This window comes from Netta rufina, assembly GCF_964035555.1.
Source record: "Netta rufina genome assembly, chromosome: 9".
Classification (NCBI taxonomy): Eukaryota; Metazoa; Chordata; class Aves; order Anseriformes; family Anatidae; genus Netta; species Netta rufina.
Window position 1 is genome coordinate 11585126 of NC_140132.1, and position 17725 is coordinate 11602850.

Consider the following 17725-nt stretch of genomic DNA (forward strand, 5'->3'; position numbering starts at 1 on the left):
GGGCGGGGCGCGCTCCCATTGGCTGCAGGCGTGAGGCGGGCGGGCGGGGTGGTGGCGGTGCCTCCTCTTCGTCGCCCCGCTGCCGGCCCGCCGCCGCCATGGCCCCCGGGCGGCTCGGCCGCCTCAGCCTCCTGCTGCCGCTGCTGCTCTGCCTCTGCGGGGAGGCCGCCGCCGGGTGAGTGCCCTCAGCCCCCCCCCCAGGCTCCCCTCAGCCCCTCTCAGCCCTCCCCAGGGCTCCTCAGGCTTCCCTCGGCCGCCCCCCTCAGCCCGCCTCAGGCTCCCCTCAGGCGCTGACGGGGCCCCGCCGCCCCCCCCGTGTCTCCCCGCTGCAGGAGGGATTTCTACAAGATCCTGGGGGTGTCCCGCAGCGCCTCGGTGAAGGACATCAAGAAGGCGTACCGCAAGCTGGCGCTGCAGCTGCACCCCGACAGGAACCCCGACGACCCCCGGGCGCAGGAGAAGTTCCAGGACCTGGGAGCCGCCTACGAGGTGAGGGCCGGCGCCGGGAGGCTTCGGACTGGGGTAGAAATCGGCCCCACGCCCCCAACAGGGCTTCGGGGAGACGGAAACCCCCCCTCTGTGAGGCTCTGGGGAGACCCGGCCTCCCCTGGTCCTGTGCTGGATCTCAGGTGTTGTGCCTAATGAGAACAGGTGGGCAGAGAGGCTGCTGGGCTGACCAAAAAAAGTCGTTTTATAGTTGTTAGTCACATTAACGTAAGGAGTTCTGTTGCACGACAATAGAGCAGCATGTGAATAATAATCGATAGCATAACATACCACGTAAATTGTGTGTAAACTGCTAGCCAGGTGTTTTAAGTCAAAACCTGCTTTCTCCTCTGCCACGTGCATGGGCATGGACACAACTCACCGGGCAGCTGCTGCTGTTTCTTTCCTTTTGCTTCCTCTGCCACTGCTGGTCTCCTGCCGCCCCCTGGAGCAGAGGGCTCCTGAGGAAGACAAGAACACTGACTAACAGGGAGCCAGGTTGGGGGCTTGGTGTTACCTCAGAGGAGTCGGGCTGTAGGATGAGCTGGAACCAAGAGCTGTGGTCAGAAGGAAAGGGGCTGTCCCCCCTGTGCAGCCTGGTTGTGCAGCTAAACCTCTGGGTGCTGCAGGGCTCCAACTGCCGCCCCGATACTGCTCTGTTCTTCCGACATGCAAATACAAAATGAACGAGGAAGTGAGGTGAGAAATAGCACATCAGAGTCCAAGCTGTTCGGCATAAAATTGGGAGTTGTGGTGCCAGCACAGGCAAAACAAACACAGCATGCTCTCACCTAAACCAGGGTGGTTTTTACCACCCATAAAACATCAGCCTCTCCAGTGCTGCTCAAGGTTTGTCTTGCTGAGTATCTAGAGCAAAGTCTTTAGGAAAGAAATGTGGGGGAAGTAGGTTAATTAAACAGCTCAGTGTCCTTCCTTCAAACAGCCTGAGTGATTTTTAACACACCAGCTGAGTGGCACAGACACAGATGCTTCAATTAAAGGAGACTCCTACATGTAACAGCAGCTGTTAATCTCAGGATGGTTTGGGGATGAAGTTTTTGCTGTCTTTTTTATTTTTCTGAGCTTACCCGCTGTAGCTGCTTTGCTTTTGAGGCAACTTAGCATAACAAACAAGAGCTTTCCTTGTGATGTTTGGAGTGGTGTGTTCCACTGAAGCCTGCAGAAAGAAGCAAAATGAATGGAAAGGCAAATGTTTTGTTCTTTAATTCTTTGTTACTGCTTGTGATACTGTCAGTCGTCCACCAGGAGAATTCTGTTCCTTCACCAACAGATCACAGAAGGAAAAACTTATCCCGCTTCTATGAAACGGGTGCTTTAATGCAAATCTTAGGTGGCAGAGGGAGAACTGAGCTCTTATCTCTAGTCCTGGAAAGGTGAAGTTGATAGTTAAAGTCACTGTTTTGTGGGTTTTTCTTTTTCCTCTCCTTCTCCTTTGTTGCTGATGTTTATCGCTGGCTACGATTTCAGGCTGTTGATCATCATTAAGCCAGTTTCTCCACCTGTTCCCACTCCTTTCTAGCCTTCTGAAAGCTAACCTGGCAACCGTGACCTTCCAAAACATCATCAACTGGTCAGGAAAGGGAAGGGAGGCTAAGTGTGACTAGAAATTTGCAGATCTATGCCTGAGGAGCAAGAGCAAAGATCAACACGTAGGAATTAAAACTTTAAAGCTTTACAGCCTTGAGTGCTGTGTGTTGGGATGCGTTATTGTACCTTAGTACTGAGGCTGCTCCTTTTGAATTTGGCTGCTTTTAGAAGTGAGGGTCAGCGTTGGAGCTGGTGCAGAGTTAGGATACCTGGCAGATTCAACTGGGTAGGTAAACGTGCATTCATTGCTAAGTGTTAGGAAACACTTGTCAGAGGAATACGTGGTCCAAGGGTTTAAGAACAAGCAGAGAAATGAGGGGGGGCCTTGAGCGTTGTTTTCTTTTTCATTGAGAAGCAGTTCCTGCTTTGTAAGAGCTGGTTTTAAATTATTATTCCCTTCTTTCTCAACTCATTAAGATAAACTCAGTATTGTTCATATTTTCTGCATTGCTTCTGCTGTTTTAATAAACTAATTTTAACTTAAGGGCTTAACCAACAAACATTTAACTTCACAGCGCAGCAAACAAGTTGTAGCCAATGCTTCTGTACCCTGAAGCATTGCTGCTTGACCCCTGGTAAGAGCCTGGCACGGCTCTTCTCTGCCCCTCGTTTAAATAGCCCTGTTCAGCTGTGGGCAAAAGCCTTGTCCCTCTGTGTCCCACTGCCAGGTGCTGTCAGACGAGGAGAAGAGGAAGCAGTACGACGCCTATGGTGAGGAGGGGTTGAAGGACGGGCACCAGAGTTCCCATGGAGACATCTTCTCGCAGTAAGACTTTGCCACTTCAGGTTACTCTGTAGTCAGAACGGTAATTCTGTGATGCTTATGCATGCATTTGACAAATTCAGTGTTAAGGGCTTTTACTGGCTCAGGGGCACTGATCTGAGGTGACAGCTGAAGGTTTGAAGAAACACGTTTGCAGTGGATATCCCACATGCCGTTACATTTGTCTGTCTCATGGTGGCCCTTTCTCCAAGAGCAGTGAGTGGGAAGCAGTGTTGTCTGTCCACACGGACGGCTGTCACTCACGTGGGTGACTTGTGAGGTGCTGCAGCTGCATTAAACACACAGCTTCCCCCCTGCATTTTCTGCTACGTGGTCATTTAACATTTTATCACAGACTGTGTGTGCATGTGGGCGTTCTTTTCTTCCTTTTGCAAGGTAATGCTGGAGTGACTTCCAGAGAGCAACTGTAAAGTTTTGATCAATAAAATTGGAAGGCGTTCACTTGTTGCTCAGGCAGAACCTGATCTCGTAGTTGTTTCAAGGCCCTTCTGTTTCTGCTAGGAACTAATTTGCTAAAATAATTCCTTAAGTCGCTCCTCTCATGTAGTCCTGAGTGAGAACTTCCACCGTCTGCTGGTCCATTTGGGAAAGAACACCCAGACTTGTCAGGGTTTTTTTTTCCTCGTACTGCTTGTCCTTAAACTTGTGAAAACCAACCTGCTAGCGCTGACTTGAAGAGCTCAGAGCTTGTGCCTCAGGGTGAGGGTAGCTGAGCAACAGAGCCGTGCGGAGAGGCCTCCCGTTAGGCAGCTATCAGGTTCTGAGGCATTGCTGCTGCCTTGGGTGGCTCTCTTCAGCAAAGCCACCTTTGATCAGAATTCCTTCCTGAACTGACCGATGTCCTTCGCTCTAGCTTTTTTGGGGACTTCGGGTTCATGTTCGGAGGTAACCCTCGCCAACAGGACAGGAACATCCCGCGGGGCAGCGACATCATCGTGGACCTGGAGGTTACGCTGGAGGAGGTGTATTCAGGGAACTTCGTAGAGGTAAGTCTGCGGGCCTGTTGGGCTCTCCAGTGTGTTCTCAGCTCTCAGATCGCTGGCCAGGCCACTCTCTCTTCTCCAGAAGAAGAAAACTAAAACAGATGCTTGTTTTCTCAGTGTCTTGTCAGTGGATGATGTTATGATGCTGCTTGGTAGCAGATAAAGCAATACATTGTTCCGTCAGTTATCTTTGCCATCTGGCAACTTGCCTGTATGATGCTCTTGTGACAGTAACTTACTGCCTGTCAGGGCCTAGCTGTGGCCAGTCTGCAGTAGCACGGCTGGAAAATGTGTTAGCGGTTTCTCTCCAGAATTTATTGTTGTTTGAGGCTAAAACACTTAATTTAGTTCTCTGGTTTTCAGCAATCCTTAGAAAACCATGCTGTGGATTTTTTGTCACTTTTTTTTTTTTTTTATGTGGCCAAGCACATCATTATGAATCTCTGGATTGCATACTTAACAAACATATAGTGGCATTTTAATTATTATTTTTTAAGCAAGCCGTATTTCTGGTGCTCACAATCTCTGCTGTACTGTGTTAGAGTTCAAAATGCTCAAATTTATGTTATGAGTGGGTAAATGAGAAACTCAAAATAATTTTGCCCAGCGTATGGAACAAGGAAGCTATCACAACCAAAGCCGTTCAGGTTTCAGCTGAGGTTTCAGCCTAGTGTTACCTTTCCTAGTTAGGAAGGTGGCAATAGGACCTCAGAGATGGTTTTCTGGTGCTTGGGAATTTAGTGTGCGATCAGTGGGAGGCATAAGGTGAAAACCGCTTAGAGAAATTAAGGAGAAAATCACTTAGAGTTTTGCCAAGATCACATGCGGCTACCATGGAGGCAGCAGAGTGTGAAAAAACAAGTTATGTTCAGACTGTTTGGGGAATCAAGGCCCAGGGGTGCTGGTTTGTCTGCTTACGTCAGCCTCTTTTGTGCAGGTGGTTAGGAACAAGCCAGTGGCAAGGCAGGCACCTGGCAAACGGAAATGCAACTGCCGGCAGGAGATGAGGACCACGCAGTTGGGCCCTGGACGTTTCCAGATGACTCAAGAAGTTGTTTGCGATGAATGTCCCAATGTCAAGTGAGTTTTGTGCTCTTCAGTGCTACGTGCATGTTTATTCAAAACCTGCCACTAGATGGAGAAAAGCGCCTGTACAACCAGGAAGACCTGGGCAATCTGGGAGCATTTAACCCAGGTTTCTCGTGGCTAAGAAGAGAGAGTCTTTATTTTTAGAGTAGTAAGGGCCAGCTCTGTTAGATGAAGAGCTTACCAATTTAGTCTTTCAGCTCTTTACTCCTTGAACAATCAGTTGATGTAGTAGAAATTCCATATTGATATCTGAAACCTACAGAAGCAAAGTTGGAGAAGCCCACAGTTTCCAGCTGGGGACAGCTGGATGAGGAATGCCGTGTTGTAGTCGCGTATCTAGATGCTGGCTGTGCATTTAGGAGCGTAACTTTGCCCTCTCTCCTAGATGAGTATTAGTGTGGGAGAAAGGCCTCCAGTTTTAGATGTGAGCAAGGAATGTGTTAATGTGTGGGGGTGTTACCATTCTCCCAGGAACATAAGGAGCTGCTACCACCTGATGCTGGAAACTCAGCACTTGCTTGTTCTTCCCCTTTGCAGGCTCGTGAATGAAGAGCGAACGCTAGAAGTGGAGATAGAGCCGGGTGTGAGGGATGGCATGGAGTATCCCTTCATCGGGGAAGGTCTGTATACGGGCGCTGCCCAGCTGTAACTTGCTCCTTTTCCTTGCTGCAAGGGTGGTCATCATGACAGTGAAAGGGTCTGAGCCCTGCTTTGGGGATCTGTGGTGGTTTTACTCAGGTGGGCAGCCGAGCTCCACCACAACCGCTCTCTCACTCCCCCTCTCCTCAAAGAGGAAGGGGGAGAAAATACAACACAGAGAACTCGAGGTTTGAGATAAGAAAGGTTTAATTAAAGGGAAAGGGAATGGGGAAAAAACAGAGACAAAAGAAGCAATCAGTCCGCGCGGAAGCACAGAGAGAGGAAAAATTATTCTCTACTTCCCATCAGCGAGCGGTGTTCGGCCACGTCCTGGGAAGCAGGGCCCCAAACGCGTAGTGGTTGTTCAGGAGGAACAGCCCCCTCCCCCACGAGAGCCCCCCCTTTTATTGCTGAGTGTGACATCAGGTGTTATGGAATATCCCTTTGGTTGGTTTAGGTCAGCTGCCCCAGCAATGTCCCCTCCCCATCACTTGCCCACCCCCGGCCTGCTGGCTCTTGGGGGCTTGGAAGGAGTCCTGATGCTGTGCCAGCACTATGCAGCAATAGACACAACACTGGAGTGATATCAGTGCTGTTCCAGCTACGAGTGCAGAGTACAGCACTGTGTGGGCTGCTGCAGGGAAAAGGTGACTCCAGCTCAGACAGACCCAACACAGGATCTAATCAGCACGTGCTATTGGAAGTGCTGTGTCCAGTGCGTGCTGCTGAAATCCAGGAGCATGTAGGGTGTTATCCACGCTTAGCAAAGACTGTGATACACTCCCTCTGCTGGTATTGGACAGACACGCAAGAAAGCCCTAAATCAGATGTTGCAGATGGTAACTTGAACAGAAACACCTGCTTCTGACTTGAGTTTGTGTGGGAATCCCCTTAGTCCAAGGAATTCAAGTCCTTTAACAGGAAAAGGACGGATATTGTTAGTGTGTGGGCAAGTCGTTACAACAGCAAACCGAATTAATCACAGAATCACAGAATTTCTAGGTTGGAAGAGACCTCAAGATCATCGAGTCCAACCTCTGACCTCACGCTAACAGTCCCCACTAAACCATATCCCTAAGCTCTACATCTAAACGTCTTTTAAAGACTTCCAGGGATGGTGACTCCACCATTTCCCTGGGCAGCCTGTTCCAATGCCTCACAACCCTTTCGGTAAAGAAGTTCTTCCTAACATCCAACCTAAACCTCACCTGGCGCAACTTAAGCCCATTCCCCCTCGTCCTGTCACCAGGCACGTGGGAGAACAGGCCAACCCCCACCTCGCTACAGCCTCCCTTGAGGTACCTATAGAGAGCGATAAGGTCGCCCCTGAGCCTCCTCTTCTCCAGGCTGAACAAGCCCAGCTCCCTCAGCCGCTCCTCATAGGACTTGTTCTCCAGGCCCCTCACCAGCTTCGTCGCCCTTCTCTGCACCCGCTCAAGCACCTCGATGTCCTTCTTGTAGCGAGGGGCCCAAAACTGAACACAGTACTCGAGGTGCGGCCTCACCAGAGCCGAGTACAGGGGGACGATCACCTCCCTAGCCCTGCTGGCCACACTGCTTCTTATGCAAGCCAGGATGCTGTTGGCCTTCTTGGCCACCTGAGCACACTGCTGGCTCATATTCAGCCGACTATCCACCATCACTCCCAGGTCCTTCTCTGCCTGGCAGCTCTCCAACCATTCCTCTCCCAGCCTGTAGCTCTGCTTGGGGTTGCTGTGCCCCAGGTGCAGGACCCGGCACTTGGCCTTGTTGAACTTCATGCAGTTGACCTCAGCCCATCGGTGCAGCCTATCCAGATCCTCCTGCAGAGCCTTCCTACCCTTGAACAGATCGACACACGCACCTAACTTGGTGTCATCTGCAAACTTACTGAGGGTGCACTCGATGCCCTCGTCCAGATCATCGATGAAGATATTAAAGAGGACCGGCCCCAGCACCAAGCCCTGGGGATGGCACTAGTGACTGGCCTCCAACTGGACTTGGCTCCATTCACCACGACTCTTTGGGCCCGGCTATCCAGCCAGTTTCTAACCCAACGAAGCGTGCGCCAGCCCAAGCCAATGAATTCATTGAGGGAACGCTCTGAAAATCCTGGGTTGTTTAGCAAAAAATACTTGTTATCAGGGTTGTAGTCATAAGAATCAACTAGTTGCGTTTTTCCCTCGAACACGTGAGCTGCAAATCTCTGTCATGTATACATGTAGGTATTTGCTGTTTGTTGTAAAGAAACAATGCGCTGTTTGTTTCTGCAGTTGCACCAACTGGCTCCTTTAAACAGAGCTCCTCTTTCTTTCACAGGTGAACCCCATGTGGATGGGGAGCCAGGAGATCTGCGTTTCCGAATAAAAGTTCTTAAGTAAGTGGCTGGCCCTGTTGGACCACTCTTTCTGGTTACTGTAGAGGAAGTTTGCGAGCAGTTTTCTGGCCGGTGTTGCCTGCTTGGCTAGTGTGTAGCTTACCCTTCAGCAGAGCTGGTACCGCCAGGGGCCCAGTAGTCAGGGCTGTGCAGGATGTTCAGCCCCAGGGATGCTGGAGGGTTCACCACTGCTGAGATGCTGCCGTAGTATTCTGCTTTTGTTGTGTTTGCCCCGAGTTCTGGCATGAGTTAGCTCCTGCCTGAATCACATGAAGTATCTCCTTTTTCCATAAACATGCGATCTCCCTATTGTAAGAGAATGTAAGGAAGATTGCTGGGTGAGTCATCGCTTCTTGACACACCTTGCCACTCATTGCCCTAGAAATAGAAAGGTTATTAGTAGTACGCATCTCACACAGGAAAATGAAGCTAAATTTCATTCATTCTTCACTTCCTCTCTGACTTCTGTGAAATCTCTACACCCTTTCACAAAGAGAGGGGAGGAAGCTAGAGGACCCGCTTTTCCTGTAGGAAAGAAGGGATGTTCCAGTCTCTTTATTTCCACAGGCACCCAGTCTTTGAAAGAAGAGGAGATGACCTGTATACAAACGTAACAATCTCGCTGGTCGAGGCACTTACAGGTTTTGAAATGGATATCACCCACTTGGATGGGCACAAGGTGAGGAAACAGTTTGCTTTCCTGCTCTGTGTAACTAAAATTTAGCTGCCAGGCCTCTTGTGCTGAGGGCTGGTTTGCATGGGGGCTGTGCAGCTGCTGGCTGTGCCCAGCGTCCCCTCAGCTAGAGACTTCCACAACAATTCCTTCAGAGCCAAAGCGGTGTGTGGTGAGAACCTGGGTTCCCGGCTGCCAGAGCAGTATTGCGTGGGCTGTCTTTGGTGTTAGCACTGCCACGTGTCCTGGCAGTAATGCTCCCGGGACCTCTAGCATGTTGCTATCTCTGGCAAGCAATCAATAGCAGTTGAAGTTGTTCAGTGGGCTGCAAAGGGCGTTTGGGGGGTTGGGGTACGTACCCAGAACAGTAGCTATGAACCAAAACTTCTTTTGTCTCTAGGTCCATGTTGCTCGGGATAAAATTACAAAACCTGGGGCCAAACTGTGGAAGAAAGGAGAAGGTCTTCCCAATTTTGATAACAATAACATCAAAGGCTCGCTAATAATCACATTTGATGTGGAATTCCCCAAAGAGCAGCTGACAAATGAACAGCGGGAAGGTGGGTGTCTGACGGCTGGCGTGGCTTCGGGCTGTGCGGTTCTCTTAGGAAAGCTGATGAGAAGTCGGCATAACCGAACCAGGGGTCTGTAGTGGTCAGGAGGGGATTTCTTTTCCATGAAACTCTTGTACAACACAACATGCTTGGCCCAGTGCCCTCTGAATAGCTTTCAGTTTCTTCTGAAGCCTGTGAGCTTGGCTGCTGCAGTTGTAGGGAACAGGATTGGGTTGGGATGTGCCACTACTGGAATGTTGCACTTGGCAGACCTGGCGGCGCTTTGTTTTGTAGCTGGCCATCTGTCTGAAGCGAGGGACTTACTGGGCTTAGCCCGTCTGCTTTGCCTTTCCTGGAGCAGGATCACAAGCTGCTTTCCAGCCACTGCTTCTACCTGGGGGCAGTGCTTGTGAAAATCCCTCTGCAGTCAGGGGTAAACAGTGCCGTGCAGCATCCAGGGGGATTTGTGCCTCCGTACATCTCCCTGTACCCTCAGTGCCTCGGGCGTGCTCGGGGAAGATGTGTGCGGTGCAGACCTGTGGTTGGAGGGATCAGCTACTCAGCTCTCAGGGCTGGAATGGAAGCTCGTGAGTGAGGTGTATGGGAATCCTAAACTGATGGGAGGGCAGATGCTGTAATCCTAGCTGGAAATTCAGCTCTGCTTCAATGGCTTCTGCAGTAGGATCTGCTGCTCCGCTCGAGGCATCACAGTAGACATCAAGGCAAGACATCTTTGCCCCATCCTCTGCTGGGGGGCAAAGGAGTTCCTGGCCCACAGCAGTGCAGCTCTCCTGCAGAAAACCCTGCTCCCTAGCACTTCTTCCTGCTGGACAGGGCTATCGTACCTCCTTCTGAATGTGCCTTTTTACTGGACTCTGGCAGCTGTCCTAGTGGAGAGAAGCAAATGTGCAGCTTTTCTGGACTCCTAGAGTTTGTAGAGGGCGGCCAAGCCCCATGTGGTCTCTTCTCAGCCCTTCCTGCTGTGTCAACACTGTTGTGTGAGCTACCAGAGGGAGTCCAGCTGGTGGCTGCAGCTCCAGGGCTGGCCCATCTTCTGCGGCTCCTCCTGCTGCAGTCAGGGCTGCAGCTGCTCAGGCCGTGAGGTCTGTGTCCGCAGCAGTGCGAGGTGTCCTCCTTCCAGGCTCTGCTGTCCTTCTCAAGCCTGTACAAGGCAGCAGCGCCTCTTGCATGGACGTGAGGTTCTTCTGGCTGCTGCTGGTGGCAGCTTGAGGAAAGGCTGAGGGCAAGAAGCAGTGACCAAGCCCTGGGTGTTGGTCAGAACCACGAGATAGCGTGCCCAGGAGCTGGGAGGTGATGGTGCTGGCACGGGTGTGTTCAGGCGCAGGGTTTTTGGGTGTTTCATACCCTCCTAAAGCAATTCCACCCTTCCGAGGGGAAGGTGACTGGGTAAGCAGTCAGATGCGTTCCTGTGCACTGGAGTATCTCCAAACATCCAGGGATTTCAGGGTTTTTATGAGGGAATAGGTCTGCTCGTGTAGTGTGGCAGCAGCTCAGCGTACACACTCAAAGGAAGACTGAAGGCCTCAAAATTCAAAACATCCCTTTCCTTGTTGTTGGCGCTGTTCCTAATTTCTTATCTCCTAACCATATGGATGGCTCCTGGGGCAGTCAGAAGACACTGAGACTGAGAGCACTGCTTCTAAGCTCTTGGGTCAGAAACAATCTGCTCCCCTTCCTGTCTGCGTAGGGTCAGGGAACTTACTGCCTGCTGATCCGAAGTGACTTTCTCTCGTTTCTTACACATCTCTACCAACACTCATTTGCTGTCTTTAGGGACCCTTAAACCTCCCTCCAGAGTGCTCAGAGAGCACCAGCAGGCAGCACAGTGACTGTGTTGTGTTGTAACCTGTCACCTGCCAGTGGTGTCAGGAAAACTTGAAGCTGGCCCTAGTGAACGACTGAGGGTGCAGTGGCACCAAACGTCAGGCTTGCTGGCTGCCAGGACCAGATCCCCAACACTGGGGTTGGGGCATCAGATAAGTGTTAAAACTTCCTGCGCTCTAACGAGGCTATCTTTGGGGCCAGCGTGCATCTGCCTAAGAGCTAGTCAGCAGGAAACGAGGTACGAGAGTGGTGCAAATCCCACTTTTTCTCAGGATTGCTGGAGCTCACCTTTCTTCAGCTACGTCCTTCCTTTTGAAAGGCTGCACGGCCAGAAGGTACATCCGCTTACACATGGGCCAGGAAGTAGCTCCGAGCCTCCTATTTCCAGTTCTTTCCAGGACGGTTTTTCAGTATTTTAATGGAACTTCTGTGACCTTGTGTGCATCGAATAACCAGTCCTGAAGGACAGTAGTGTCTCTAGCCAGAATGGGTTAAAGTTTGCAGGGCAAGGTTTGCAGGGAGATTTGTTGCCTTTTAGATGGTCCTCCTAACAAAGGACTTGCATGCCTGGAGGCTTGTTTGTTTGTTTATTTTGTTTTGTTTTGTTTTTATGAGTGAGTTGGTTGATCCTTAATAACTGGTCTGCCTCTCCCTGCATGTGTACCCTGCCTGAAGGTGGCAACCACTGCAGAATTTTCCAGGCAGCCGAATGTGCTCTGCTGTGCAGACAGGCCCAGCACCCGCCCCCCTCCACCAGGACTCTGGCTGCAGCTCAGCAGGCTGGTCTGAGGCAGGACAGCAGTCCTCTCCTCTGTTGCATCGTGGTGCAAGCCAGTGTGCTTGTTTTGAGGCTGATGCTGTTTTGGGGCTATCCAACATCAGAATTAAAGCAATTCGGCTTTTTTTTTTTTTTTTTTTTTTTAATTTATTTGAAAGTTTGCTCTCACAATCCTTTCTGGTGCTGGTCAGAGCAGAGGTGTGCCCCGAGGGGCCCCACAGCCAGGGCTGGGAGTGCTGGCACTGTGGGTGACCAGGCTGACTCTGAACAGGGAGTCCCCTCTGATTTATCCCTGGAAAAAGTGTGACATGTAATGTTCTTGCCAGTCTGCTTTCTCTGGTCAGTGCAAATATGACCCTTAAGTAGCACTAAAGCCCTGCCAGTCTTTTCCTGAACGTTCTGACCCCAGTAGATTAGCTGCTGTGGTTTCAGTGCTGACTCACCCTCCCGTTCTCTAATCTTGCTCTGGATGCTGATAGGACATCAGGGCATGAATTCTTTAGGGTGTTTTATGAATGGGTTTTCAAGGGTGGGGAGGATGGCGTTTGTAAAGGCTGAATCCAGCCTAGCGATGCTCATCTAGTTACAAACACTGGCTTTCCAAACAGAAATGCGAGTTGTCTGTAGAGCATTCAACTCCACAGATGCGAGCAAGAGAACAAACTTGCTCTCCAGGGACTATTTTCGGTGAACAGTACTGTCCCCGGGCACCACACGCTGGTGTGAAAACCCCTGCTCTGTAATTATTCACCTGGCTTTCTGTAGCTGGCAATTCCAGAAGGAGCCAGATGTAGCTGTCCCAAACATGCTGCCAGAGGGTTTCTGTTGGGCTGTAGAGGGAGCCTGGGGAGACGAGCTAGACGGGAATTAAACTCTGGAAATGCTCTCAAAGCCGTTTCTTGGTGTAGTTATACTTAAGATGGCAAACTTGTTCTCGACTTCAATAGCAAAATGGCTCTGGGAGTCGGAGCTTTATCTCTAGCTTTATCCCTCACAGAGCTGTGAGCATCTCAAGGTGGTGCTCTCGCCTTTGAAGTGATAGCGGAGGGGATTTTCTCCTTGGAATCGTTGCCTTTTTGTGGTTCAGAGAGCGTGTGAAAGCGTTGTGCTGGCACTACTGACTTCAGTCCTATTTCTCCTTATAGAAATGGTGAAGGAGCACGTGCAAAGCTGTTTCACCTCTGGGTTTGGGGGGATTTTGGTGTTTTGTTTTTCTTGTTTAAATCATGCTCAGGGTGTCAGTGTTTGACAGCGTTACTCAGATACGTGGGCTCAGCCTCGAGAGGCTCGTGCCAGGGGCCTACAAGTCGATGTATAAATGTAGCAGGAGCTGCTAAATGCAGCAGCTGCAGCGTCCTCCTGCCTGTGCTGTGCAGTAACGCCTCCGTTTCTTTTGCAGGTCTCAAACAGCTGTTGAAACAAGGATCTGTGCAGAAGGTGTACAACGGATTGCAGGGATATTGATGTGGGGGGAAAAAAAGGACTTAAATCAAAAGTCAGATTTGTTTGCAGTTTTTTCTCCTGCCCATTGTAGAATGGGAAGAGGGAGGGTGGGGTGATTGTTGAGGTATATATGTCTTTTTTTTTTTTTTTTTTTTTTAAACGGTGGAAGCACTCAGATGAGCTGGGGGGCATACTAGCCTGTTCAGGACACAATTGGTGCTGCCTATCCTGTTCCATGTCCTGGAACAACAAAGACTCCTTGAGCAGGAAAAAAAAAGGGGGGGGGGTAAAGGAGTTTTAAATTCCACACAGATTGGAATTTCTGTTTTTTAAATATATTTTGATGTGACTTTTCTGCACCATCTCAGCATATTTCCATAGCATCTCCTATTTTTGATGTCCTTTGTGTCAGTCTCTTCTGAATTTTTGTATTTTTTTTTTAATCCTAGTCCTTCCCCTCTGAGTCCAGAGTGTGGTATTGCTTCAGAGTGTGTGTTTCTGGGGCAGGAGTACAGCTGCTGTTGGGAGTGGACTGGCAGGAGGGCCTTTACAGAATGTGTTAGACCCACACTCAGCTGGGGAAAAAACTTTCTGAAAGATCCTGTGGGCTCTCATCACTACCAAGTACTCCTCTTGGCCCAAAAGTTAATGTTCACTTTTAGATTCAAAGTCACAACGGTTTAGCAAAGATTCCTCGGACCTTCGGCATGAAATTTCGGGGAAAATAACGGGAACGGCTCCTCGTGGTTCCTCCCTGCCCCCAAACGTAACCAGGGGCTTGTCTGGAAAAGCTCACTCACCTCCTGCACTCTGTCCTCCGTGAGGACAGGGAAGCTAACGGCGCAGAAATAAAGATGTTTGAGTTGGAATGGCAAAAACTACCTGCTTCTGTGTCTCAGCAGCCCTTGCCCTGGGACAGCTGCAAGTCGTTGGACTAACGAGGTAGGGCAGCTTCACCCTCGAGTCCCTGCTCCTTTAAGCACCCCTGTCAGAAACGCGCATCCCTGCGTGTTATTTGTAAGTAATTTTGGGAGTGGTAGCGGAGAAAGTTCCCAGAGGTGCCTGCGTCAGTCAGCCTCGTGCTGCTGCGCTGTGACGGGGAGGTAGGAGCGGGGTGAGTCAGCTGCTGCAGGACGGAGCTCTGCTCCCTTAGCCCGTGCTCCTGCCGCATCCCCTGAGCTGGGAAACAGATGGGATCTGCCTCTTCCACGTGGAAATGCTTGCCGGGGAGAAGCAGCAGGAGACACAAGGTTGCTTTTTGGGGTTTTCCTTTTTGTTTTCAAGGTGGAGCAGCTCAGGTCTGAGCTTGGTGGGGAGGTGGGGAGCAGTGGCCCAGCCATTGTGTGCCGCAGTGGTCCAGCCGCGTCCCACCCAGCCCTTGAAGTCCAGCAGCAGCAGCAGGAGCTGACGCAGCGGAAGCGGCAGCACCGGGAAGGTTTCCTGTTGGATCCTTTGTGCGTTTGCTTTGGCAGAGCAAAGCTGGGGCTTCGGGAACGGCCGGGAGAGGGGCGAGGTGAGCCCCAGGTTGCCAGACCCTCGGTCTCAGTGCTCATCTTCCTCAAAACCCTCACTCGAGCCTAAGGCGTTCATCCTGGCTGGGGCTGCTAGAAGAGCATCAGCCCCTCGGGCCAGCTGTTTCCAGGTCTCTGTAGGTGGCTCCGTGCCCCGCTTCCCCACTGATTATGTTTTGAAACCTCTGACTGCACAGAAACCCACCTGATGGCCCTGCGCAGGGGGCTGCTTCGTGCTGTCAGCCCTGCAAGGGTCCATTTGCTGACTGCTCCATGGCCCTTTCTACCCTACCAGCATGCCCACACTGCCAGCACAGCAATAAAGCCAAAAACCTTACAGCAAAGTCTCGGCTTCTGCAGGAGATTTTTGGCTGCGACATGACCCTTCTAGCCCTGCCCCCAGCAGCAGACAACACGCTTATTCCGAGCACAAGTACTTGTGCTTGCCGCTGCTTTTCCTTTCCAAGCTAGTTCTTTTCCTTCCTGTAGTCTTTTTTTTCCCTTTCTATTGTGGATTTGTGCTGCTCCGAGGGGCCCGTGCTGTGCTGAGCAGCAACAAGAGCTGCCAAGCCATGGTTTTACCAGGGCGAGAGCGAGACACAAGGCAGCAGAGACCAGCTCCGTTGTTGTTGTGGCGCGGGTAACTCACTGAGATGTGAAAGAGGAAAAAGCCCGAAGCCCTGCCAGGCAGCCCTGCTTCCTCCCAGCCTCCTTGCCCTGCTGCACGGTGTGTGTGCACGGCTGGGGCTCGCTGCTAGCCCTGCCTTCAAGCCGGGCACCCGGCGCTTCCACGCTTCCTTCCCGAGCAGCAGCGCGCGTTGGTGCTTGCTGCGTCTCCTACGGACGCCCCACTCATTGCACTTCAACCCCCTCGCTTCAGGAGAGCTGGGCGCCTTCTGTGACGGCAGGAGGTGTGTTCCCAGCTGGTGGGGCTGGTGGGATGCGGGTCGGTGGCGTTGACGTCCCGTGCCCTCTGTTCGGTAAAGCTTTGCCAGCACGGGTGAGTCCTGGCGCGTGGGGACTCCGCTATCTCAGAGCCAAGAATTGCTGACCCGTCAGACACGGGCACCTTGTGCCACTCCTTCAGCAAGATGCCTGACCTCGAAATGTGTTTCTAGAAGTTCTCGCCCCTTTGGGAAGGGCTTGTTACATGAGGAAGTGGCTGCTGCCTGGCTGACACGGGATCCCGCTTCACAGTGATCGCTTCTGATCATCTTCTGAAGGTGTTTCTTCCACGTCGCACGCTGCGCTGTCAGCACGTTGTTGCCCTCCTTTGGCTGCATCCCTGCTGCCTCTGCATGGGGTGAGGACCCCCAGCCATGTCAGACCCCATTTTCCTGGCCATCACCTGGGAGGGGATGCTGCAGGTGAGGCCAGGAGCAGGTAACTGCATCTCTTCTCGCCAAGCAAGCGAACACGTGCCTCTGGCCTGCTGTTTTCCATGAGATAACTGGGCAAAGGGTCCCTTCGGTTCTTTGTAGGACAAATATCCCACGCAGAGCACTTGCATGGGGAGGGAGAGGCGGCTTCCCAGTAACTGCTCCATGACGTCTAAGCCTCGTCAGGGTCTTACCCTCTATGCTCTGGGCTTGCTGCCTGCAAAGCCACATCGCATGTGCCGAAGCAGCTGTTGTGGTTTGGAGACCACACGCAGGAGCAGCAGCGTTGGGTGCATGGGTCCCGAGGAGCCGCCTGGCCCGAGGGGGATGTTTCCAATGCCCTCAGCCCCACGGAGCTGCTGCTCCCCTATTTCTCCGCCCAACGAGCCGAACTGCTTGCCTGGAGCATTCCTGAGTCCGGGCAGGGGCTGAAAGCGTTCCCAAACAGCAGTTTGTCCTCCATGGAAACTTCTGGAAGCGCAGTGTAGGCTGGCCTGTTTTTTCCTAACAGCTTGTTATTCTAAAGCGCTTATCTGTTCATAAACTCGACTACATCTGAGAGACAGGCGGCAGAGATAGGAGGGGAGTGACCGCTGCCAGGAGCAAATTGCTGTCCTGAAGGCGCAGACCTGCGGCAATCCCCACGTACAGCTGTTCAAACAGGGCTGGAGCCCTCAGGAAGGTGAAGGGACAGCTCCTTGCCCGCATCTCTTACACCATTTTAGGTGGTTTTTAGGTGGTCGGCATCAAGCTGAGCTACTCGCTGCAGTCGGGCAGGGGCTGGCTCGCTCAGACCGGAGCTCTCCCTGGCGTGGGGACAGCAGCAGGGATGTCAGCGCTGCTCGTGCTGCTCCTGCCCCAAAAACCTCCGCTTGCCCGCCTGCCACATCACCGCCCGGTGTTGACTGTGGCCGGGGTCCAGCTTTCCCCTCCTGTTTCCGCAGGCTGGGTCAGGCATGCTGACCTGGGAGGTGAGAGGAAAGGGAAGAGGGCAGTGGTGGGTCCTGGGCACCCCTGTGCCCTGCAGGGGGACGCGTCGGCTCTGCCCCTTCTGCCACTGAAGCTTTCCGTGGGTGCTGCCCGCTCTCCCCTGGGAGCAGGAGGCACCGCTGGGCAGCGGCAGTGTGCGGTGGAAGAGGGCCTGGGTGCTTCCTGGTAACCCAAACGAGGCAAAAATACGTTACCAAAAAACAAACAAACAAAAAAAACCAAACAGCAAACCAGCAAACCACCCTCTCCCTGGAGGCACTGGCTAATAGCAGACACATTCACCCTGGTGCAAGAGCAGGGTTAACAGGGATGGCTGAAAACTGGAAACTCCGCGCACGAAAGCAGCCGGGGCTGTCGCAGGGTGACCTCTGAGGACAGCTCAGAGCACGGAGCTCGCTGAGGCCCGAGCGGCGCTGATGACACCAGCGCAGGCTCTGCGTGCGTGGGGGTGTTTGTGAGGCTAAGCCCTTCTTCCTGCCCTGCTGACGAGCAGAAGGTGCCGCAGCTTCAGCTGGGGCGAGGGGGACCTGAATCTGGGGACGGGGTGGGAAGAGGGACGCGGTGTGCAGGGAGAATTCCCGCACCCCCCTGCTAGACCCTGGGTCAA

At 52.2% G+C, this 17725-nt stretch overlaps 1 protein-coding gene across 1 annotated transcript; it reads left to right on the forward strand.

Annotated features, from left to right (window-relative positions):
* The first annotated feature begins 56 nt into the window (after nt 1-56).
* Nucleotides 57-13294, forward strand: DNAJB11 (DnaJ heat shock protein family (Hsp40) member B11). Its single transcript, XM_084292229.1, has 10 exons — nt 57-175; nt 333-489; nt 2763-2860; nt 3732-3864; nt 4799-4941; nt 5488-5570; nt 7888-7945; nt 8513-8624; nt 9019-9178; nt 13195-13294. The coding sequence occupies exons 1-10, from the start codon at nt 99-101 to the stop codon at nt 13257-13259; spliced, it is 1086 nt and encodes a 361-aa protein (XP_084148355.1). The 5' UTR covers nt 57-98; the 3' UTR covers nt 13260-13294.
* The last annotated feature ends 4431 nt before the right edge of the window (nt 13295-17725 follow it).